The sequence below is a fragment of the Mustela nivalis genome (assembly GCF_964662115.1).
Source record: "Mustela nivalis genome assembly, chromosome: 7".
In the NCBI taxonomy this organism is placed as follows: Eukaryota; Metazoa; Chordata; class Mammalia; order Carnivora; family Mustelidae; genus Mustela; species Mustela nivalis.
Window position 1 is genome coordinate 35,301,238 of NC_139026.1, and position 25,898 is coordinate 35,327,135.

The following is a 25,898-nucleotide window of genomic DNA, read 5'->3' on the forward strand; positions in this document are numbered from 1 at the left end:
AAATAAGAACAGAGCAGAAATTAATGAAATAGAAACCAAAACCCACTCATGAGGGACCTGTCCTCACAAACTAATACTCCCCTTATCTTATAGCTAAATTTTATCTTTCTTTTTATTTCTTTTTTTTTTAAGATTTTATTTATTTATTTATTTGATTTATTTATTTAATTTATTTATTTGACAGAGAGAGATCACAAGTAGGCAGAGAGGCAGGCAGAGAAAGAAGAGGAAGCAGGATCCCTGCTAAGCAGAGAGCCTATGCGGGGCTCGATCCCAGGACCCTGGGATCATGACCTGAGCCAAAGGCAGAGGCTTTAACCCACTGAGCCACCCAGGCACCCCTTATATTTCTTTTTAAAGATTTTATTTGAAAGAGAGAGAATGTGCACATGCACCAGCAGGGGGAGGGACAGAGGGAAAGAGACAAGTAGACACCCTGCTGACACATGGGGCTCAATCCCCAGACCCCGGGGATCATGACCTGAGCTGAAGTCAGGCACTTAACAACTGAGTCACCCAAGCACTCCCAATTTTATCGTTAATAAAGCTATCAGGCAGTATGTAATTATGTTACTATGCAATGACAATTTTAACAAGATGATCAAATTTTCTGCCAGTTTCTGCCAGTTTGCACCTTGTCTAGGACCCAAGGTTTTCTTGTAACTGACACCTGAATGTGCCATACCTAAGTCTCTCAACCGAACAGGGTTGTGCTTTCTTCTAGGATCATGACTAGAGAATCAGGGTCTTCTAAATATGACCATTTTAACTAAATGACCTATGAGGCAGAGAATGGGCTATGCTTGGGCTATTTCCTAACACTTTTCTACAGTTCATCAATAAAACAAAAAAATTACATCATCTTTTTTAGAAAGCGACAAATTGGATGTTACAGGCAACTCTTAATATTATTATAACTATTACATATTAATGATTATTGATAATTATATTTATTAATTTTATTGATATTAATTAATATTAATATCATAACTATTGCACATTAATGATTATTGATAATTGATAATTAATGATTATTGATATGTATATTATTGATTATACATTATGTACATTATTGTACAGTATTGATTATACATTAGCCTTGATGTGTCTCTGTTTGACTCTCAATCTCTACCTTTTTCAAACTTTCTCCAATTTCTGTTAAAATCCATGACAGCGTTAAGTTTTGTTGCTATAGATTTTAAAAAAGGTTTACACGACACGTTTGTTATCAATGCTTTATTGTTGAAAACAAAATTGAAATTCTCTGGCACATAAAACAATTATTTCTACAAAAGGAAAGCCTACAAATCTTGATAATTTATACAAATAACAGTTTCTCAAAAAATAAAACTTTAATTTAGTAAACTTGTCTTGTGCTCTATATTTTTAGCACTGTCTGCAATAATCCACCATAAATCCCTGAGCGGAGACATTTTTTGACTGTGACCTTTAGTCCCCCCCAACCTCCCCCCACGTTGGTCAGTTACTAAGCCCAGCCCTGTAGTGAAAGGTGTCAGGGACATTTAGCTATTAAAGATCCATGCATTTTATGACACAGGCCCAATTATTAATGCTACTTGGGAACTGGGTCAAAATGAAGTGCCTCTACTGGTGCAATCACCGAACCTATTAAGAACCAAGTGTGTGAAAGGAAGAACATGAACAACAAAAAGACATAAAATGTTAAGACTAGGAAGTCATCATAGGTCAATAACTATTTAAATAAATAAAAATGTTAGACATTGAATTTATCTCTATATCCTTATATTAAATTCCTTACTTATTTACTTACTTTTTTTTTTTTTTAGCAATTGCCAATGCACTAGAAGATGAAAAATACACTTCAACCCACATTTTTGGTTTGACCACGGGTTTGCTGTTGTTAAATGTTAAATATCATTCTGAACACACAGTGATTTAGTTATAATTTAACTTTTGGCCCCTTCCATGAAATGTTTATGAAATAATATACACATTAGGAAGGCCTTTTTATTAATGCCATTAACAGACCTCTCTCACTACATCTGCCCTTCTTAAAAAAACACTAATGCCATAGGAACACTACTTTAAATTCTTTATCCCACTTTACTCAGATATGTAGGAAAACATTTAAAATATGGAGAAAACATAAGATGATGTATTAGGTATGTCCAGCCTCCTTTTAGTGGGGACGCTGACCGATATTTACATGAAGTGTTAAAGGAAAGGAGGAAAAGCTAATTTTCAGTTGCAAAGAACTGACTTAATGAATCAAGTTTTGTTTTGTTATTTTGCTGTGGTAGAATAATAAATAAATAAATATGCAGGGTACTCTACAGCTACTTTCTCTATGAAGTTGATAGTGAACCCTTTTGCAAAGTTAATTTTTAGTAGCAAAGTTTCCAAGCCAAAAAAATGTTTGATAAATGTTTTTCTCTACTTCATTTTTACTTGTGTAATGATCACTGAAGTGGTTACTAATAGGTAAAGAGGTAAAATATCAGTATGCTAGTGAAAGTAGCATTCAACTGTGAAAAAAAGCACTTGGCAGAAGACCTAGAAACACACGGGGTGATGGTATACTCTACTATCGCTTAAAATAGGTCATTTTTTGATGTCTTATAGGAAGAGCAAAACCAGTAAAAATTACTCCTTAAAAACAGCAGCATTGCTGTTTAGGAACCTATTAGAAAGGGATTAGCATTTTATACCAACTCTTTCTAAAATATAAAATCATTGGCAGCCATTATGATATACTTCTTTGCGCAGACTTGATTTTTTAAGTCAGTAACATCTGGGAAGCATATAGCACCTTCCCTTTTGTCTAACAGCTGCTGGTTAGTTATCCGAACTAGATCACTTTTAAGTTCTTTAGATGTAATCCTTATATAAGCATGTGCATTAACCAGGAAGAGCCATTTCAAAAGCCTTAGAATTAATACAATGAATTCTCCAAGGCAGTTTGGGGGAATATGTTGGTGACATTAAAATAAAAAATGCCTGCCGACACTTTTAAGGTCTCCCCAACCTGTCCTGCAACACCAGTGTGAAACGTAGTTAGCTCTGCTCAGAACATGAAAAGCAAATGCTGTCCAAAAGAAATGAAGACTGTGACATCCAAATCATAAAATGTTATGTGCAATAGTCAGGAAATAACTAGATTCTGACAGATCCTGATGTTCTTAAAAAAAAAAAAAATTTTTTTTTTTCCCTAAGTTTCAGAAATTGATAAGCAGGCTGTCCGGAAGAGGGAAGACAGCAGCATCAGGACAACTGGCCAGCTCACTGGGATTCACGCCACACTTGAATCATTCCCTATTAACACTTGATCTTAATAGCTTACCGGGGCTGAACAGACCCTCTGACTTCCTCTCACAGTGTTTAAGGAACAATATAATTTCTAAATTAGCTTTCAAGAATGAGCAAAATTTGTAACTTAGATTCCCTCCCCCCGCCCCGCCCTCCCCCACCCTCCCAATGCCATAAGATCCTGTTTTAAGTGCTCTGGTTTATAGTTTATGGGTAACAATTACATCCTTCAGGAGGTTTCCAATGTTCCCCTTTTTGGTGTTAATGGCTGTGCCAACAACGAAGTGAATACTGGCAGTGACCTCAGTGACCTCTGCCCCCGTCTTGAAGTCCATACTAGCTCTTGTCATAGCACTGCTGGGAAGTTCTGTTCATTCTTGAAGCCAGCTTCCTAATATGGAGGAGGGCGAGGTACTGCCCTCCAGTGTCAAGTCTTGGAAGTCTTTAAACCTTGCTTCTCCATGATATTCCACAGTTTGCGGAGATTGGACTGCGTGATGACGTCATCTGGCTTGAGCTGCAGTGCCCGCAGGTAGTTGGCCTCAGCCTTTTGCAGCCGGCCATTGAGATGGAGAATAGCCCCCAGGTTCATCAGAGCTGCCGGATACTGGAACCAGAGAGAGGGAGGAAAATGATTAAGAGTCTTGTTTCAAGCTTTCCTTCATGGAAGACAAAAATCTTCATCCACTTATGCAAATGATTCCCTTATGTCTGGAGGCATTTTATGGAAGCAATTTAACAATTTATACAAATAGACCAAGATAACTAGGAAGAAAAAAAAAAGTTTTCAAACAGCTGGTGTACTTTGTGCTTTAAACAGGGCAGGCAGCTTGAAAAATATTCTTCGTTAATGAGAAAGCGCAGGTTACATATGAAAACCTAGTAACCTAGTCAGACTGTACTTTCCTGAGAAAAAAGGTTAAAGTCCTACATTTTCAGATAAAACTACGCTTTCTTTTTTCAACTCAAAGCCAAGAAATATTAAGTTGGAAAACCTGATAAATCTACATCTACCCACTCTTTGTTTCCTCTCCTTAGCAATATCCCAGGCCACTTAGGCAAACATAAGTAAATAAGTTAAAAATTTGTAAAATCTTACTGATGTTTTCAGGGTAAAAACCCTGGAAAAAAATTCAAATGTAACCACTAACATCCTTTCCAAATCTAAGCCAAGTAGTTTAATGAGACAAAGATCTCCTCGTGAAGTCAATCTTTCAAACTTCTAATGGTGAGTGTTTATTATAAATACAGCAAAATAACAGCATACCAAAACAGATATAATATAGTACATAAAAATATAACTTCTGTAAGAAAAGTTTTATATTATTTGCTTAAAAGTAGTTGTGATTCTTCAACACAAAATTTTTTGTAATGTGTGATATTTGCAATACAAAACTATCATATGAAAGGCCGAGTTAAAAAAAAAATCTATATATATGAGTTATATACCATTAACTTAACACAATGGTCTCCATCCCCCAATTCTCATTCATTAACAACAAAAAAGTCCTTCCCAAAAGAAAAAATACTTTGCTTCCTATCTACACATAAAGGCTGTTCTGCTCTTGTCTTATTGCTGGAACTTTCTGGCTAACAGAGCAGCTAATATTTTGGCACTTACACAAATGCATATTTCAAATATCAGATAAAACTAAAAATGTTTATGCTAAGATTGTGCTTTCATTTTACAGATGGTGTCAACTATTAATTGTCCTGACAACTCTGTGATGCAGTGTAAAATAATTCACAATTATTTTTGCAATTCAGTATTTTCACAAAATGTGTGCATTTTTCACCTAAATTCAAGTGAGTCCACTCTTTACTGTGAAAACAATTATTTCTGAACAAAAACCAATGCTGGGGGCAGGGCTGAATAGCTCAGAATAAACCAACTGGAAAGAGATGATCAGATATGGATTTTAAGAGGTCTGGATTTGAATTCTTGCTCAACCACCGACTGTGATCTTGGTGAGGTCCGCTATCATATTTTTCCTCCTTTTATTCTGCTTGAGGTATACAGCACATGCATATTTATGATTTTTATGCTGTTATACATACTTTATAATTTTTATTTCAACGGCTACATAATGTCTCTGGGTATATAGCAAAATTCTCTCAAGTCCTCAACTACAGGGCATTATTTTCAAACTTTTCTACATCCTTTTTTTCTTTTCCAAAAATAATATTGCAAATATAAGCTATGCCTGACCTTCAAAAATCTTTTTGGTCAGAATGACTCCATACTTATCAAGGAAAATACAGATGGTCAATTTCTAATTTTAAGTCCCAGTCCAAACAAACACAGTTCTAAATTACATGTACAATGAAGCTCCACCCTGGGAACCCAAAATAATACCACCTACTCTATCTTCCCAAAAGAACTTTGTTATCATTCTGCCTGTTATTATCTTGACTTTCTTGATGCCTAGACACATTTCTCAACTATGTTCCCTCACAGAGCTTAGCACAACTATCAGTAAACAGATACTACACTAATGGCAAAGTGTGTTCACAGTCTGAATTACTAGAGATGCTAAGTAGATAAAATGTTTAGACTTCCGCTATCCTGAGTGGGAAGAGAGGATATGGGGAGGGAGGACTCCAGTTGGAGACCATTCCTGGCTAACCAGAAATAGAAGGGACCCAGGGACGGGGGCTGAGAGAAGCCAGATGGCTCTGTGGGGTGGTCATTATTTCTTGAATCACTTTTGTTATCGAAGTATCCATGCCTCACTATAACTACAATTCAAGGGATTATTAAAAACACTCAAGAGTCACAGAGTCACAAGGCCTAGCTTCCAGTACCAGCTCTGCCCCAGTACCGTGTGCATTCAGACAAGTTGAGTGATCACTCGAGACCTCAGTTTCTTCCAGAAACGGGATGATAACAGTACTCACTTTGCAGAATTGTTGCTGAGATTACATGAGAATATAATATTATGGGCTTTTCCCTCTTCTCCTCTGTCTCCCTATCATCTCAAAAACACAAAGTAGAAACTCCTGCCAGTGACCACGGAAAGCCAATGCTGTGGATCTGTGGCCTGGCTCTACCAACCTTCCAAGCTCCGTGGCCTTTCTCAGGCTAAAGTTGGAAGGGAGAGATGTAAATACACGTGGTGAAGAAGGTCCAACCACAGAAACAGGCTTTACTATTGTTACTAACTGACATCCCGGGTTCTTCTGTCCCTGGAACACTTTGAAGACACCTCCCTACCATCAAATGATGAAAAGCGAAAGCTGAATATCATCCTAGAAAAAGCACAATTAGGAAGTTTGTCATCAAAATGAGTTCTGAATGCGAATTATAATAGCATTTTTGGAATAACTTCAATTTTGCATTATCCACCCTAGCATGTTATTCATTAAAAAAAATAATAAAAAATTGACATTAGGAAGTTAAACAGAGCCCATAAAAGTTTACATAAACTCACTGTGCTCCTTAAAGAGTAAAAATCCAAGTAAACTAGGGCGCCTGGGTGGCTCAGTGGGTTAAGCCACTGCCTTCGGCTCAGGTCATGATCTCAGGGTCCTGGGATCGAGTCCCACATCGGGCTCTCTGCTTGGCAGGGAGCCTGCTTCCTCCTCTCTCTCTCTTTCAGCCTCCCTCTCTGCCTACTTGTGTGATCTCTCTCTGTCAAATAAATAAACTAAAAAAAAAAAAAATCTTAAAAAAAAAATCCAAGTAAACTAAAAATGTATACATTTAAGAACATAATATTTCTAAGCAGCTAGTGATTTCTATGTTTAGGTAATAACATTTTGGTCTGAATATATCTATCTTACTAGAATAAAAAAGATTTTTATTTTAAAAACCTACAAACACCTATCATTATGCAATGCTTTTAAAAATATCACTATAGGGACACCTGAGTGGCTCAGTCAGTTAAGCATCTGCCTTCGGATCCAGTCCTGATCTCAGAGTCCTGAGACTAAGCACCGCATGGGGATCCCTGCTTGTCAGGGAGCCTACTTCTCCCTCTGCCTGCTGCTTGCCCTGCTTGTGTTCTCTTTCTCTCTGACAAATAAATAAACAAATAAAATTTTAAAAAAATAAAATGAAACATCACGATAGCTTCTTGCTTGAGTGAGTGGAAACTGAGGGAAACTGCATGTGTGCCCAAACGTGATCCAAGATAACAGCTTGGAAGTGTCAACAGTAATTATGACATAAACAGTTTCATGTGTTTGTTAAAAATTTACAAATAAAACTAGATATAGGTTACTTTTTGTTATATGGTTGTTTTCTTTATTCAAAGACAACGCACTCCAGCAGTGACCAGCAGTAGCTTACTGGATGCCCAAGGGACTGAATGCCTGTAGGTCTTCTGGTCTTGCCTCTAGTTCAGGGAGAAGCCTCAGCATCCCCTGGGAGTTTGGCAGAAATGCAGAATTTCAGGTATCAACTAGCAAATCAGAATCTAAACTTTAAAAAGTTCCCCAGGTGTTTTGTATACTCATCACACTCTGAGAAGCAGTGTTGTAGAGGTTATTTCCTGATCTTAAGTCATGTTACTGTCCAACTTATGAGTTTCATATGGGAGAATGAAGTCACTTACAGAACAAAAAATATCAGATCAAATGTCTTTTCTTCCATGAAGTGAATTCTTTTGGTCATGCCATTATTTAAAGTAGTAAATGTTCAAGTGAAACTTTATTAACAGAAGCTGTAAGTGACTAAATAGTAATAGACAGGAGGGGGCATAAAAAGCCTCTTGATAACCAAATAGGAGCATGTATAAGTTTGTGAACAGAATTAAAGACTCTGTAGCCACATAACTGAAAGGCAAGAGGTCCAGGTGACTGACTGACTGATGACACACTGGTGTCGTTTCTCTCTGCCTGCTGTGACTCATGGGCTGAGGAACAGAAACCCAACACAATGGCTGATGTCTTCCCTCACACACATCTTTTATTAAAGACAGCTGATGAAATTTTCAGCATGTTAACAAAGACAGTCAGCAGCTTGCAACCCAGTAAAATGGAGCTTGTGGTTCCGTACAACAAATGATACTGCCTCCCACTTCACAGACTAGAAAGGAGAACCAGACCTTTCTTATTTCCTTGAAAAAGACAGATGCTTTACATCAAAAGGGCTGACTGGTAGCCATACCCAGGCAGCAGATGACGGCTTTTTCAAGTCTCTGGGGAATTATGACTTTGTGGTTACTTGACTGTGGTCTTTGGCTTATTTTTCCAACATTAGAGAAATAAGCAAAATTCAAGTAATAGGTGTATAATGGGGTGGGGTAGAGCAAAGGCAAGATTATGCAGGTCTGATTCCAGTCTAACACCTCCCAAGGAATTCAGGTGAGCTCATAAGCTATCCCAAGCACATGGGATTAGGAAACAAAGTTATTTTCCTGAACTTTACCTATTAAGTAGTCTTGGAGACATATCTATGGAGGAAGAATAGTAAAACCATCTGGGCAATTAGGATTGGGCACTCATGTTTCCACTGAGAACAGGACTAAAAAGTAGAACTTTTGAAGAGAGAATTTGGGTAGAACTTAAAAAATGGAAAAGAGCTTAGTTGAGATGGTCTGATGAGGCAGGAGTTGGAAATCTATACTACAATTGGGTCTTCTTTTTTTTTTTTTTAAGATTTTATTTATTTATTTGACAGACAGAAATCACAATTAGGTAGAGAGGCAGGGGGGTGGAGGGAATCAGACTCCCCACTGAGCAGAGAGCCTGATTCGGGGCTTGACCCAGGACCCTGGGATCATGACCTGAGCCAAAGGCAGAGGCTTTAACCCACTGAGCCACCCAGGCACCCCAACAATTGGGTCTTCTTATCCCATTAGTGCCTGTGAACCACTTCCCTTTGGCGAGGGTAAATCAATAGGCAACAGAAGCTTTGAGAAAGATGAAGATAGAAATATTGACCCATATTTCTAATTTTATAAATCTGCTTATTCCCATTTAGAATGTTGCTGAATTCATCCATATAATCGTGTATTTACTGTTGTATGAACTAGATAACTTTTGAGGAGGAATTTCTGAGGTTAGCCTTATCCAGCTACTAATTAATACACTAAATTTGGGGGATGTTTTCAAGATAACCACCTTTAACTTCTGAATATAATTTGCAAACTTAAATGACTTTTCCAAGCTGTTCTTAATGGATTCTCTTTTTCAAATAGTTACTAGCTTAACGAAGGCTACATACTATCATTCAACTGTATTCACTCAGTTGAAATTGCTTACCCTACTGAATTTATTGACACAGGAACTGTACTATGATGCTTAAAAAGTAATGGTATAAACTTAAAAAAAAAACATATTCAAGAAAAAGAGTATTTACACATGAATTTAAAGGATTTCTATTTATTGTGCCTTGTACAGGTAGATATTTAGTAAGTAATTACTGAATTAAAGATTATCAGTCAGGCTTATGAAGAAAAAGTATCAAAGTTTTGATAACTTAATTCCCACTCTGCTCCAATATCATTCCTCCTCCTCTGTCTCACGGGCATGCTTAACAGTCAATGCCAAACTAGAAACCCGAATAAATTATCCTTGATTTCTTGCCTTTCTTTATATACACATATATATGTACATCCAATTGTTAAATCTTGACTTTACCCAATCATCTCCCTTCAATTTGTCTTCTAATTCTTCTTGGTCCCTCTCTCCCTACTTGTTTTAAGCCCTAATCACCATTTCTTGAATTATTTAAATAAAATTATTTTGAGAAAGAAGAATAACAAGTGAATGGGTAGTTGAACAGATTAACAGGTGACAGATTAAATTAATGAATGAACACATGAGTAAAACCATGTGCAGGGTTTTTACTATAAATATTACAGGTATACAAACAAAAGCTTCAGAGAGTACAGGAAAGGCGGTACTTGCCTAACAAATGAAGCTTTATAAAGACAACATAAACCCTCAAATATCTCTTGCTATCATACTACTGAACTCACCCCCATTCTCTCAAGAAAACCACCATTCTTGAAGTTGGTTATCATTCCAATACATTTCACACTTTTATTTTTTTGTACCCATAATAAGCGGACAATCTTCTATAAGTTTTGATTTCATAAATTTGTCATCATCCATCATGAGATGTCATCCCACCAAGAACACATAAGAAACCTGGATTTTTTGCTCATCATTTTGTTTTTCAGATTTATCCATGTTGATATATGTAAGGTTCAGATCATTCATTCCATTGAATGACTACCCATTCTCTTAAGGATGAACTTAGAAATTCTTTAGAAGAAGAAGAATATGCCATCCATATTCTTGTGGCTATCTCTATACATACTTATTGGGAGAGTTTTGAAGATTGGACCTGCTGGATCACAGAAGATCTGCAACTTTGGCAGATGTTACCAAGTTCTTCTTCAGTGTGGTTGTTAACAAATGCGTAAGCATCAACATGTAACAGGGGTTCCTTTATTCCGTCATCCTTAATGATACTTGACATTGTCTGACCCTTTAATTTTTGCAAATTTAAAATGGTAAAATAGTATCTTATTCTGTGTTTGACTTCTTTTCCCCGATTACTTCAAAGGCCAATAACATTTTTGTGTTTATTAGCTCCCCCCCCTTTTTTTTTTCAGTGGTCCACCTGTTCTTTAACAATTAGACAGAATTTACCCAGGCTGAAGTTTTAAATGGATTCTCACTGTTTTTCAAATAGTTAGTGAATAACTTAACAAAGGCTTCCTTCTATCATTCAGCTGTAGCCATACAGCTGAAATTGCTTACCTAATTGAATTTCCTGGAGCAGTATGGGCTGGCACCTACACGGTGGTATTTGAAAATAAGGGAATTACACAGAGCTCCCACCACCTCAAAACAGCCCCAGATAGGACTGTCTGGTCTAGTGTTTTGCTGGTCAGTCACTTTCTTAAGACGGACAATCGGATAGGCGCTGTTTCTAAGATGAAAAATCTGTTATGCACAAATGGAAAATCCTCGATAGAGGTGCACTTTCAATGTGGGTGGGAAGAGGACAGAAATCTGGGCAGTAGAGAAGAGCCACAGGATCCACAATGATGTCTCGTAGCAATGCTGGGGAATCTTGGACGACAACGTGTGGGTGAAGGCAGGCAGCTCCTAGTTAGCCCCACACAGAACTGACTTTTCTTTATGGCCTCTTTCTCTGTCTTTATGTTCTTGCTGGCTTCCTTATTAGTTATTTTTCTTAGGGACAAGAAAATTTAAAGCAAACAGTATGCTTCGTATTCTCCCTCTCTTTATTACCCTCCATTTTTAATGCCACTGTCTCCTATATATCATTTGTTTCTAAATTCTGTCTCCTTTTGTCCTTCCATCTTCAATTCTTGCTTTGCCCCAGTCTATCTCCCACTAGACCATTTGTCTTTTTTAAACACAAGTGGGGTTTCAGAGGGTCAACCTGTGCCTACAGCAAAGAATTCACACTCTTCAGCTCAGTGCTAAGAAACCGATTACTACATGGCACCCAAAAGAAGCCCTCAATATACCTACTGAGTGAGCCATGTGAAACATCTATTTCTGCCATGTGCAATTTTGAGCATCATTTTTTTTTTTTTATCAGACTGCTTCTCTGACAAAGCCCTTCTTCCATTTTCTTTCCAGCCAACTTCTCATTAAAAAAAAAAATAATAAATAAAAGAGTTTAACAATATCTTATTCATACCTTACTTCTCTATGTTCCCATAGTATTGTCTACATACATTAATTGCAACACTTACTACAGTGAACTATATCTACTTGTTAAAAGCATCTGTCTTCTTTGCTGGAGAGTGAAACAGACAGTGAATTTATTTTAACTGTCTTTATAATGCTAGTGCCAGGCTCTGGCATATGAAAGAAATTCTCAATGAATGCTTGCTGAAAGAAGAAAAAAATATTTGATTTAGCAGAAAGAGCTGACCTAGAAGAGGTGAATTCTAGCCTGATCTCAAAGTAACTTAATAAACATTTATTAAGCTCCTACTATATGTCAAGGTTGCTGTCAGACACTCTAGAAAAGTGCCAAACAAGAACAGTATTTTTTTAGTCTGTATACAGTCTTAGCTAACTTTAACTGCACATTTGGCATTTATCACAAACCGTTTATGCCCCTCAAATTTATGAGATCCGTGTAACTGTTATACATTTATTGTTCTAAGTATTGTTCTAAGCACTACAGGAGACTTCACAGATGGATTCACTGCCCTCGAGATGTTTATAGTCCAGAGCACGGATACAAATTTTTTTTCTACAGAGAGGAATCAGAGATGTCTAGGAGGGTGAGCTGTGGAGGAGAGAGAGGGGAGATTACTTCCTTATGGCTCTGAGGCTATTAGACAAGACGAATTGTCAGGTTGCTTCTAGTCTTTGATTCTTCCAAAACTTTTGAAATTGGTTGTCACGTCAAAATCAACTTGTTACTTTTTAGAAGTGTTTTCAGTGAACTGCTAAGAACAGAGCCAACAATGGACAGAAGCCCTAACAGAGAAGTGTCTGTATTTCTATTAGTTCAGAGATTAAGATGTCAACAGTGAGAGCCATGCTGTAACCTTTTTGAGACCAAATCAAAATAGGCCAAAAAAAATCATATTAAAGAATGAACTACTGATACAGTAAACTAAAAGATCTGCTACAAAATTCTGTGATAAGACAAAAAATCACATGTACTGCTATAGTCTCAGTTCAGAAATGACAGTTCTTTGTGGTCATAGTTTGACTACAATCATATTTTGAATAAAGTATCTCTGCAAAAAGATTTACCAAACTGTACCCATAGCAAGGGAAAACAACATGGGGGACTTATCAATGGCAAGGCAAACTCTGACAGATAATAGAAATGATTCATTGTGATTCTCAGTTTCAACACAGTATTTGCGTTTTTGAAATAGCTTTGAATAAAATAAAAGAGGTACAGGTGACAAGCAAGACACAATGCTGTATTAAGGGAATAGTTTCAGTATCTCAGTGACACATTTTATCCTGTGTGCTCAATCCTTCTCTCCTACATCTGCCCCATCCCAGCGGGTGTTGCAAGAATGTTCATTTAACTTTTATGATGGGTGTGATCGCCACAATGTGGAGTGCTATTCATTTCTATGGCAATCAAAATGCCAAAAGCTGTGGTTTGGGGGATAGCAAACAGTGATTGTAACAGAGTCATTTCAAAGGTGGTAGTTACTGCTAACAGAATTTAAAGTGCACATACTAAATTAAGATTGTAACTCAGAAATTATTTTTCACTGGAGATTATTCTATTTCAAAGACAGGTTTTCCTGATGGCCTTAATTTCCTAAGAACATCTCTTACATGATCCAAATGGGAAGCTTGGATTTCAGGCCACCTAAGTGTCACTCATGGCTTTTATAAAAGGCAATCAGTACGCTATTTATCTTGATTGGCGATAAGCACGTAGCTCATCATTTGAAGTAAAACTATAAATAAAAGTTCTACGTAAGTGAGAAAACATGACTTAAACTACATGCAGATTAGAAGAACGAAAATAAGTAGAATTTATGAAGGTTAAAAACCTTAAAGGAATGAAATCTGGAAAAGAATCTGCACCACAGGCAAAATCTATCTGAAAAACACCAAGAGCTGTCTTTGCTCTTACAAATGCGGATATCTGCTACGAAAACCTACAACATCTTCTTTTCCTTTTCTTTGAACCAAATTCCTTGTCTGTTTCCAAATGTGATTTAAGCAACATAATTCACTCTACACTTGATTTGCTTCTTTTTGGTATGAAGGGGAGGGAAGAACACGTGCATGCTTTCTCAATCATAACGGTATTACGCAGAAGGATTTCCAGCTGTGTGGGCCATCCACATGCGTATGTGTGAAGCGTGAGTTTGAATATATCTAATAAAATGATACTCATTCCAAGGAGTTGAAACATGTCCCTGGGGTAATTATGTTGTTATTAAAATGTATCTCAGAGATACGCTGGAAGTTGAGATTTGAGTTTACAATACTTAAGAACTTAATTGTCATGGGAGAGAAAGGACGAGAAAAACATTTTTTCTTTTTTTCCTTTTTTCTTTTTTTGGAGGGACTGGCTTTTTTGCCATGCAAATGGATCATCTGATTTTTTTTTCATCTGATTTAAAAAAAAAAAAACTACAATGCAGCAAGAGCTATTGACATACTACATTGGGTGTTGAGTTTAAGAAGTTGATGGGCACCGGGTGTTACATGCAACTGATGAATTACTGAACTCTACATCTGAAACTAATGATGTTCTGTATGTTAGCTAATTGAATTTAAATACAAAGAAGGAACATACTACCTTGACAAAATCCAAGTTACAGCTGGGGTAAAGATTCAACAGATGCCATGACAATCAAATTCAGGAAAATGTTTTTAACCTATGTGTGTATCACTTCTCCAACTGATTTCTATGTTTGTCAATCAATAGATGTGATCAGATGGAAGTCAACTGAGAGATTCCCCTTTGCATATTGTTGAAATGACAAATTCCTGAATAGGCCTTATTGAAAATAATCATTAAAAAAAAAAACATGGAAATGAGCACGTCAGAGACCTCAAAACAGTAGATTAAATGAAATCTAGAGCAGGCATACATGCTTAAAAGATGAGTAAGACATTTTTTTCCTTTGACAAAGCAGATAAGCAGGATTCATTCAAGGATGACAGTTTCATTCAGATCAATCACATTTCAACATGACATTAGAAGGGAGCAACTGTCCACCCACAGAATGAATATGAAGAAATCTGTTTCACAAAGGGAATTGACCATAAGCTTCACACACACAGCAAGTGGAAAGTTTTTTTAACACTCTCAGTTAGGATGACCAGATCAAACATAACAAGCAGGGGTAAAGCAATCCCTACAGAAACTATAAATCTTTCCAGGGACTAAAAATAAAATGTAAACACACTAGCTGATGCCTGGTATTCTATTTTGCACTTTTATAAGACCAAGACTTTGTTGATACATGCTTGGAAAAATAGTGATGCAAGGTGTTCACACATCATTTCAAAAAATATTCCATCAGGACACCAATCAAGGTGAAACCATGCTGACTCCAAGCCAATACACTTGCCAAAGTGTCACACTTGCTGAAAATGTAAAAATAAACATGGCTTGTGTGTATCTAAATTCATGGCAAATCAAGACACGTTGAGTGGCAGAACTTCTGCCTCTCACACAGTATAACCTCACATAGTACCCTCAAGATCCCCATATTCAATCACAAATTTTGCCTTTATTTTTGAAATGTTCATACCCAAAATTGCTACATTCAGACTATATCAATCATCTAATTTCAAGCCATACAGTTAGCACATTTTTATATCTTCAAGATGGTTTTAAAGGTGGGCTTGATGACATTTTTTTGCATAATAGCTTCCTAAATTGTATATGATATGATTTTGTATTGCCTTTACCTACTCTACCAATGTCTTATCTTTTCTCTGAGAAACTCTATTTTTTAAAATGCTACACCCTTACTTTCCTGCCTCCCTTCCTTGGTCTATTCAGTTAATATAAAACAAAGAACCAAGCAAATAACAAGCAGTCAATAAAGCAATGACACAGATCCAGAGTCCAACCAATTGCTGGCCTCAGATATATTTACTGGATATTTATTTATTCTTATGCCACAAATAATAACCCAAATGAGACTTGAAGAAGAACAAGATAAAATATTTTGAACCCAATGACTGATACTCATATGCTAACTCTGATTTCTTTTAGACTTATTTTCCATACTGAGCTAGGGAACAAAAATGATTATGTGATACATGCCAACTATATTTATAAAAATCACACAGTAATACATTTTTACCTCCTCAAAAAAAAAAAAAACAAACATCATTTTGCACTGGTAATACAACAACCTTGAATAGTGATCTGATATTTAACTACAGAAGAACTTAGCCACATATCTCTTCTACCAAGGATTCATGTTGAACAAGTTAAACATAAAGGTCTTTTCTAGAAGTACAAGAAAGGCACAGCTTTTTAATTCTTCCAGATAAGAAACCAGAAGCAAGATCTTTTTCTGTTATTACATGTTAGTTATTCTTAAAACAAATTATCTTATTAATACTTAGCTAACTAAGTTGTAAGCCATTTATCTCATAAATGTTTAATGTCCATTACATATAGTAATTAAATCCAATTTCAGTATCTTGAAATGGCTCACAGAAATTAAGCTATGCTCTAATGCCTATAATTTAACACTTTTATTTACTTCAGTCAAAGACAGAAGTTGAAGAACTTTGTTAACTTCTTTGGTTCATCTGAGAGAAGTAGGAATGAAATGGTAATTGTAAAGTCAATATTCTTAGGAAATTGAGTCCAGGATGCTATGGAATATGATCATTCATAGCGGCCATGTGGAAAATCAGCCTCCAACAGAGCAGCAGGAGTACCTTTGGCTAATCTATAGGTCTGTTTAATTCCAGAACCTGGGGAACAATGGGAAGCCAGAAAGTGTGTATGGCCATCCCATGAAAAGAGAATGGATGTATGAAGCTATCTCTTACTAAATAAATGGGACTTAAGGGAGATGAAAAAATTATTTTTAACAAAGAAATAACAATAAAGAATTTAATGAGAAAGTCATGAATGGACCTTTTTCAGGCTGCATATGGTTAAAATGCTATCTTAGAATCCTTGAAACTATAACTTCTAAAATAACTGAGTTCTTAAACTATCTCATCCCTTATAGCCAACTTTATTTCTTTTTAAAATATAATTTTTTCATTCATTCAAAATCTAATTTTTGAGCACCTACTTTGGGAATTCAGCAGTACACAAAACAGTTAAAAATCCTGTGCCTCACGGAGCTTATATCTTATTTTAAAACACACATAATAAACACAAAAATATAAGCAAAATATATAGTATATTATATTGTGATACATGAAAGGATAAAAAATACAGCAAGTACAAGGTTGAAGAAAGGTATGGAAGGAGGCTGATCAACAAACCATAGCCTGGAAGTCATATCCAGCCCAGCCCTTTCACTCAAGAGGAAGAATAATACATCACAGCACATGAAAATTATATAAAACTCTAATATCAATGCTCATAAATAAAGCTTTAATGGAAAATAGCCACATTTAATCATGTACATATGGTCTACAGCTGCTTTCATGCTACAAAAGCACAACCGAGTAGCTGCAACAGAAACGTATAGCCACAAAACCTAAACTATTTACCGCCTGGTCCACTGCAACAAAAGCTGGCTGAACGCTCATATACAATATTAAATAAGAAGATCTCTAAAGGTCTTGAGAGAAGACAGCATTTGAGTGTAGAACTAAGGAAGGCAAGGGAGTAAACAGCACAAGAAGTGACATGGTCTGCCAAGCTTTGAATGTTATTTTGAAAGCAGACTAATGAAGGAGTTGACTGCAGTATTATATATCAACAGTGATGTTGAGGTCTGTGACAAGGATAGCAGCAGTGGAAGTTGGCCTGTGCAATTAGAAGAATGAAACAATTTGCTGTTGAATGAAGAATGAAACAATTTGCTGGAAAGACCATGGGACAAGAAGGCATGGGAAGAAGATCATGAGTTCAATTCTGAACTAGTAGCTTGTGGGGTGGGGGGGTCTCTCCAAGTACAGATACTAAGTAAACACTGGGTAGATTAGTCTGGAGTCTGAAGAAGAGATCTCAGCTGGAGATTTAAATTTGGGAGCCATCAGTATATCAATGCTATTTAAAGCCATGAGAGGGGATGAGATTCTGAGAAAGTGATGATGCAGAGAATAACAGGTCAAGAAAAAAGAAAAAAAATCAAGGTCAAGAGATTGGATGGCTGGGAAAGAACAAGCCAGGGGGATGAAGGTTAAGAGGAACCAGAGCTAAGAATCTGGAAACCAAGTGAAGAAAGTGTTTCAAGGAGGAATGAGTAATCATCTGTGTCAAATGCTACTGATAGGACAAGTAAAATTAGAACTGAGAACAAATGGATTTAATGTTGTTGAGTGCTGTTCCAGTAACTTTGACAAGAACAGCTTTGGTGACATCATTGGAGAAAAAGCCTGCCTGGAGTAGGTCCAAATGAAAATGGAAAGTTACACTATAAAGGGAAGGAGGAAAATGGAGTGGTAGCTAGAGGCATAAATTGGTTTGAGAGGCTTTTTGTTTTTCAATTTGGGGAGAGATAACATCATGTTTAAATGCTGATGGGATATTTCAGTAGAAAGGAGAAATTTTTTAATACAGGGGAGACAGTGAAAGACAGGGAGAGTGACAGAGAGGCAAGAAACTGTAGGACTCTTGTCCTTCGATAGTTAAGGACAGAGGCATCTAGTGAAGAAATGAAGAGGCTGATTTAAGCTAGAAGTAGAGATTGTTTATAACAGTAGGAAGAAAGGTATCACTTACAGGCACAAATGCAAATGGGTGGTTAGATGGGGGGATGGAGGTTTGTGAAAGTTCTGATTACTTCTGCATTCTCGATGAAAAAGGATGCAAAGCTGTCAGTGGAGTGGGATGATGAGGAAAAAGATGTTGGAAAACTTAGATGTGAGAGTAGAATACGAAGTTATCTAGAAAACTATCAAGACAGAATGGACTAGATAATAACATGACTGTCACCCAGCACTGAAGGCTCACTTGAGGCCAGTGATACTGAACTTTATAGTGAGTTGTGTTTTTCTCTAACTATGTTTAGCTTCAAGAAGCAGGCAGAGAGGGATGTAGCCAGGTGTCGATTTGGTCAAGTATGATGACACAAAAAGAAGCAAAGGAATGATTACCATGACTGATCTTGGAGTTTATTTAAATAAGAAGGTATGGAGGCATAATGTGGTCAAGGACATTGAAACACTGGTGATTTAATTGATTGTAGATCCTGGCTATGGGCTGAAGCATTTGGGATGTTCGTGCCACAGCTGGAGGTGGTACTCAGGTTGTGGGATGTTTGAATGAAATCGTTGAGTTATAGAAAACAGCAACCAGGTAAGAGGGCTCCCTTAGGAGACCAAAGTTGGTAAACTATTTCATAACTTGTAAAGTGACAGGTGATGCGGGCAAAAGAGGGATACATGGTTGTTTTATGGGGATTAGATTCTAGGCACGGTGGATGACCTGTGAGAACTGGGTCTTCTGGGGTGACTAAGATGATCTTGACTATAGCAAGGAGAAAACAATACAACAGCCTTTTTAAACAAATACTAGTGAAAATGGGCTTTAGTTAGGATAACTGTTTTAGTAAAGTTAGGTTTCTTAAAGATATGGATAAATAAGATGTGGGATATACATACAATGGAATATTACACAGTTATAAAAAATAAAATCTTGCCATTTGCAATGACATGGATGGAACTAGAGGGTATTGTGCTAAATGAAGTAACTCAATCAGAGAAACAGAATTATCATATGATCTCACTGATATGTGGAATTTAAGAAAAAAACAGAGGAACACAGGGAAAGAGAGGAAAAAATAAAACAAGAAGGCTGAAAGATACTCTCCACTTGTTAACAACTAACTTTATGCATTAAAGTAGCTATTATTTAAGACTCTGGAACTTTCACCAAGAAAGCAAGCAAGGCACCCAAACATGTCCCAAAATGTTTCTAATAATTAACACATTTCTTAATTTTGTTATTAGATTGTTCTAGGTGCTTTGCAGTTCACGTTTTATCATCTTATTTTTCCTTGTACTTCAATAGCTAGTGAAAAGCAATACTGATCACATTTTTATTTGGTGTCAAACTCAATAGCATTTAATAGATGAAAAATAAATGTTTATGTCAAGTAAATTAAAAGAACCATGGATTTAACATGATAACCAGTAGTATTATTTTATAGTTACAAACTACAGTATTCAGTGTGGTGATTCAAATAGTGATTATCTCTTGTGGGGAGAGACAAGGGGATGAGATAGGGAAGAAGCACGGAGGTAGATGGAAGTTATTGACGATGGTTAGTTTTAGAGTTTCAAGGAGTGCTCCATGATGTTCACAAGCACAAATTTCATTGTTTATTATTATGCATCTTTACTTACATAATATGTTACTAAATTCTATGTGTTTAGATATTAAATTTGAAATGTATTGTAATACCATGCCTTTGTTGGGCTCCCCCATTGGCATAAACCAAAAAAAAGTCCCATATACCCAGGGAAAAATTTCCCTTCTGCCATATATCTTTGGTCAAAGTCAAGTGGGGACAGGTGAATAAGATGCCGCATCATCCTAGGCCCCAAAATGAAACACACAAAAATCATCAGTCATTAGATTATTCATTCATTCAGACTTATATCCATGTTTGCTGTTTTATTTGCTTGCCACTCCTTCTTGTATCTTAGCTTCTCCTTTTGGAATTTCTATTCTTCCTAAAGCAGATGCTTTTAGAAAATGTTTCTTTAATAAAAGATTACTGATGGTAATATTTTTCAATTTTTGATTATATAATGTGTCTTTCGACATTTTTTTTTTTTTTTGGTCCAAAGGAAACAAGGTTTATTGTAATATTGGTCTCAATGCATTTTCTGTCCAGAAATTAAATAAATACTTTTATCAATATTTATTAAACACATATTATATGTCAAGAAATTTACCTAGCACTGAAGATTCCATGGTGAAAGAGAATTCAGACATTGATTTTAATGTCTGTAATCCAGGGTCACAGAAGGATCGTGGGTGTCTGAGTGTCGCAGAGCTTGCACGTCTTTCGACATTTTTGAAAAATATTCTCAGATGCTAAGAGAGTATTACAGAAATTTTCTTTTAACATCTATTTTTTTAAAGATTTTATTTATTTATTTGACAGCAAGAGATAGAGCAGGAGGGGAGTATAAAAGGGAGAGGGGAAAAAGCACACACCACCTTGCACAGGAACCCGATGTGGGGCTGGATCGCAGGACCGCGGGACAATGATCTGAGCTAAAGGCAGATGCTTAACCATCTGAACCACCCAGGTGCCCCTTCTTTTAACATCGTAAGGAGATATTTCATTATCTTGTGTCTTTTAGGGTTGTGTTAATTTTATGTGTTCTTGTTTAAATTAGCATTCCTTCATATGTAAGTTTTCTTTCTGGTTGCTTTTAGGTTATAATCTTGCCTCTGGTTCCCTATAATATACAATGCTGAGCCTGCATACAGATTTCTATTTATTTATTCAATTTGGGATATATTATATCATCCGAGAAAATTCTGGGATATTCACTATTCTCTTCTCAATGTCTGGTTTCTGAATAGAAATACCTATTCTCATTGTATTCTCCAATTTTCTTAACTTCTCCTTCATATTCCTCATTTTTCTTTTCCACATGGCATTCTAGGTAATTTGCTCGCATGTACCAATTTCATTAATATTCTCATTTGTCATTAACCTGTTATTCAATCTAACCTTTGAGCTTTGATTTCACTCTCCTGTCTATTTCTTAACTATGTCATACAGAGCTATTCTGTATTCTGTTTCTGACATTTCAGTATCTGTAGTCTTTGAAGGTCATGGTGGTTACTTCCTTCTTGTTTTCTTTAACTAGTTAATTGTTTGGTCTTAATCTGAGGAGTCCAGAAAGCCTGAATTGGGGATGCTTTTCTCCAGAGAGGATGTGCATCTACAAATAGAGAATCTGACCAACCTAAAACCACCACATTCTGCCTTGAAGGTCCTGATTCAATTATAAGCCCTGTTTCACCACACTGGTGCAGGCACAGATTCATTAACCAGAAGGCAGGGCTGCTAAGGGGCTCCAAGCTCAGGATAACCCTGCTCCTACAGGTGACTTGCCATGCTGAATCCCAAAGTCCAGTTCAGAGCTTCCTTTCTTTCCTTCTTTTCTTTCTTTCTTTTTTTGTTTTATTCCTCATCCCCATTCCTTCTTTGGAAGAGTAGTTCTTACCTCCTCCTTGAAAGCCCAACAGCATTTCAGAAGGAAAAATATTATTCTATCCTCTACCTGGGGAGAGAATTTCTATGGCCTGCTCTGCTGACAAGAAGTAAAGGTCTTTGTGATTATAAAAGTCATTGAAATTTTGACAGTTTTAAGAATGGACTTCAAAATTCAAGAGCATACTAATGAAGAGCTGGTCAATAACAATTACATAGTCTGTATCCTGTACGTAACACCAGTCTAAATTACAGGGGAAGGAAAGTGGATCTTGCTCTTAGAATGTTTTCAAATTCAAGGGAAGGGAGGCAGTGGCAAATACAGATAAGCAGCATCAACAAAACCATACAGAGAAACACGTCGACATCCTCCTGGAATGTTACCCACTTTTGGCAGGACCCTACTCTGTTTAGCTTATAATCGAGAACCACTACACAACCCACAGTTTATTTATCAAAAGTATGTAGTGTTTTTTAAAAAAAAGTACATAGCGCTTTTCTTACAAAGAGCACTTATCGTCATGGGAATAAAAGGCACAGCGTAGGGAGTGAGGTCAATGGTATTGTAACAGGGTCAGATGGTGACAGATGGCAGCTACACTTCTGGTGAGCACAGCAGAATGGATAGAGAAGTTGAACCTCTGTGTTGTACACCTAACACTAATGTAACGTGTGTCAACTATATTCAAATAAAGAACAATTTTTACAAAGAGCCTGGGTGGCTCAATGAGTTAAGATTCGACTCTTGATTTAGCTCAGGTCATGATCCCAGGGTTGTGGGCTCAAGCCTTGCACTGGACTCTGTACCAGGCATGGAGCCAACTTAAGATTCTCTCTCCCCCTCTCTCTGCCCCTCCCCCCTCATAAATAAATGGATAGATAGCACTTATCACTTGCTTGACTGCTTTGCGTTTTTGGCACAATCCCTTTCTTATATTTCATGGAAATTTTAGTTTGATATTATGTTGTCAGCTGAGCAATTCTACCTTTTGCTAAGATAAAATCTAATTTCACTCCCATGAAACAAGAACGAAGAATTTGCTTTCCTCCATCTAGTCTCTTTCTTTATCATTAAGCGACAAATTAGAGTAGCAAGCACTGCTACTTCACAGAACACATACATTTATTCCTTCCTTCATCTACAGAAAGAGAAAAAAAAAAGCCACTTCCCATGCTGCCAGGATTGGGGTTCACAGGATGGATAAGTGTTCATGTCTTACTTTCTCTGTTGTCTACCTCAAATCAAACTTTCTCATGTAGACACAAATGCACTTACAGGCATATATCCTTCAAGCGGCAAAGTTCTACCCAGCTGCGAGGAGCTAATGTCAATCTACAAACTGGTCATTTATGGATTACTGTCAACTGAAATATTTCGGAATTATCCTTACAACATTGAGTGGTTACCTGCTTTCTACATGTAAATTCCCGAACAGCGTTAGATGGCTGTTAAACATGGCAAATCATTTTCATGCTCAAAATGCCATTATTTGTTGAATACGTATTGTATACAAAGCCTCTACATCTTCTTTAGTCTTAGTGTCTTAATGGGTCAAAAACTCTGTCTGTCATCACCAGAATCATCACCATCATCATATCATTATTTATACTACAGGTACCTTACATTTGTTTGCTATTTTTAAATTGTTTGAAGCACATATATTTACTTGGTTTCATTTCATTTGCAACTGGCTACAGAAATTTGGATCTTAAAGGATAAAGTAAGTTGTTCAAGGTAACACAACCAGAATTCAGTACTGCTGGGCCCAAACCCCAATTTTCCACTCCATTTCCACTTCCTTTTCCACTCTACTATTCCAATTTATTATGATGGTGCTTGTTTTCATCTTGGCAAACACTGGTAGTTCATAATGTTTGTCATAAGGATTTGGGTACATTGGGTTGACAATATCCTATAAATATAATTTAAGGGCATAAGGCTAACTGAAAGATGGAGAGAATGACAGAGATACAGAAAATCTATTTGTACCAACATGGATTTTTTATGATTTTTCTGAAGCATACTAAAACACATTTGTGTCATAAAACTATTCTTAATTTAGCTTTTATTTCTTGCTTCATGTACTCTGAGAATAAAAATAAATACTTAGAGAAAAATAAAATTTATTTCTTTACAATTGGCTCATTGCTCACAAACAGTAGGGTTAAAACCATACTGCGTAGGTATTGAAAAACAAAACACTGCTGTTCGTGATTATTAAATCACACCAAATATTCTATTGACTTTTCATCTTTGAATGCAAAATAATGTCACTAGCAATCTTGCTAAATGCCCGTTATTTTAATGTACTTAATTTATAAATTTGCTTTCCATGATGTCCTATTGAATGAAGATTGATTAAAATATGATCAATATTATTTTTAAAAAGCCACTAAAGTATGAGGAAATCTAAGATTGATAAACGTGAACAACAAAGCAATTCAATAACAAAAGAATTGGTTAATCAATTAGAAATATCTATAATGTGCTGGTAGTACCAGGTTTCCTTTCTGGGAGACAGTTCCAGAGGTATAATGGGAGCTACTTCAGTGTTTTTTAGTGTTAGAGATGAAAATATTACCTTAATTGCAGCCCATTCTTGCTAGCATCTGTTAGGTGAAAAGAACCATTTTCTAGATAAGTAAAATATAGAATAGCTCTACATACGTTATTTAGGAAGCATTAACAAGATGCTGTTTTATCTACATAATTACATTTTGTTCAGATAGATCATTCTTGTTGGAAATCAGAGAAAGACCTTAGATTATAAAGGTGTTGATAAATTCATTTCCAAAAGAGGAGGAATTGTACCAAAACCTGTGTGTGTGTGTGTGTGTGTGTGTGTGTGTGTGTGTGTGTGTGGTGTATACACACATACCACACACGTCTTCAAAATGGCAAGTAGGAACAGCTCTGGGTTAGTAGTAGGAAGAACTGGTCTTTTATTTATTTATTTAAAAGTTTTTCTTTATTTGACAGAGAGAAAGAGCACACAAGTAGGCAGAGCAGTAGGCAGAGAGAGAAGGAGAAGCAGGCTCCCCACTGAGCACAGAGCCTGAAGCAGGGCTCAATCCCAGAATCATGACCTGAGCTGAAGGCAGACGCTTAACTGAGCCACCCAGGTGCCCCAGATCTGGTCTTTAAATCCTTATTTTCTCATTTCCTATTCATATAACTTTGCAAAAATTATCCAACGTTGTCATGTCAGTTTCTTACATGAAAACAAAAACCAAACCAACCAACCAACCAAACAAAAAAATCCCAGCAGAAATAGCTGTCATTTTGCTTACTGGATATTACAAGGAATAAGTTAATAGTGGAGGTATACAAATACTTTGAAAGTTTGTAAAACTCCACAGAAATGTTAGTTATTTTGTAACATATTATCAAAAGAAATGCTATAATATTTCAGTGGTAATTTGCAAACTTTGAGGTGGTACTTCCTTAGTGGAAAAAACACAAATCAAAAATGAAAATACATTATTTATAAGGGTAAGGTAATCTAAAATGGGAAGAAAATCAACAATTTTTTTCTTTTAATTTGTGGGATATAAATTCTATTTTGTGAATTCTTCAGCTGAAGAAGAACAATATTAGACCTTGGAGAATCTCTTAATCTAGTTTGCTCTCAAGAGGCATCCAAGACACATAAATATCTGTGCATAGAGCATATATCAAATGTATTTCTTTCTCCTTCCTAATGCTGGAAGAATTTGGACTCTAGGAAAAAGTAAAAGTTATTGAGTAGCACAAAGAAATTCAAAATATATTTAAATGTTGGCTCTAAATCACAAGTGTACACTTAAAATCCAAAATGAGTAGACTGTGTCAATATTGTA

General features: G+C 36.3%; 1 protein-coding gene across 2 annotated transcripts in view; it reads right to left on the reverse strand.

Annotated features, from left to right (window-relative positions):
* Nucleotides 1-1,221: 1,221 nt before the first annotated feature.
* The window catches only part of TMTC2 (transmembrane O-mannosyltransferase targeting cadherins 2), a 437,070-nt gene continuing 412,393 nt past the window's right edge, over nucleotides 1,222-25,898 (reverse strand). For both annotated transcript variants that reach the window (XM_082742213.1, XM_082742214.1), the window contains one exon: nucleotides 1,222-3,895. In XM_082742213.1, the coding sequence (XP_082598339.1) occupies nucleotides 3,716-3,895 (180 nt within the window). In that variant the 3' untranslated portion in view covers nucleotides 1,222-3,715. The remainder of the gene's footprint in view (nucleotides 3,896-25,898) is intronic.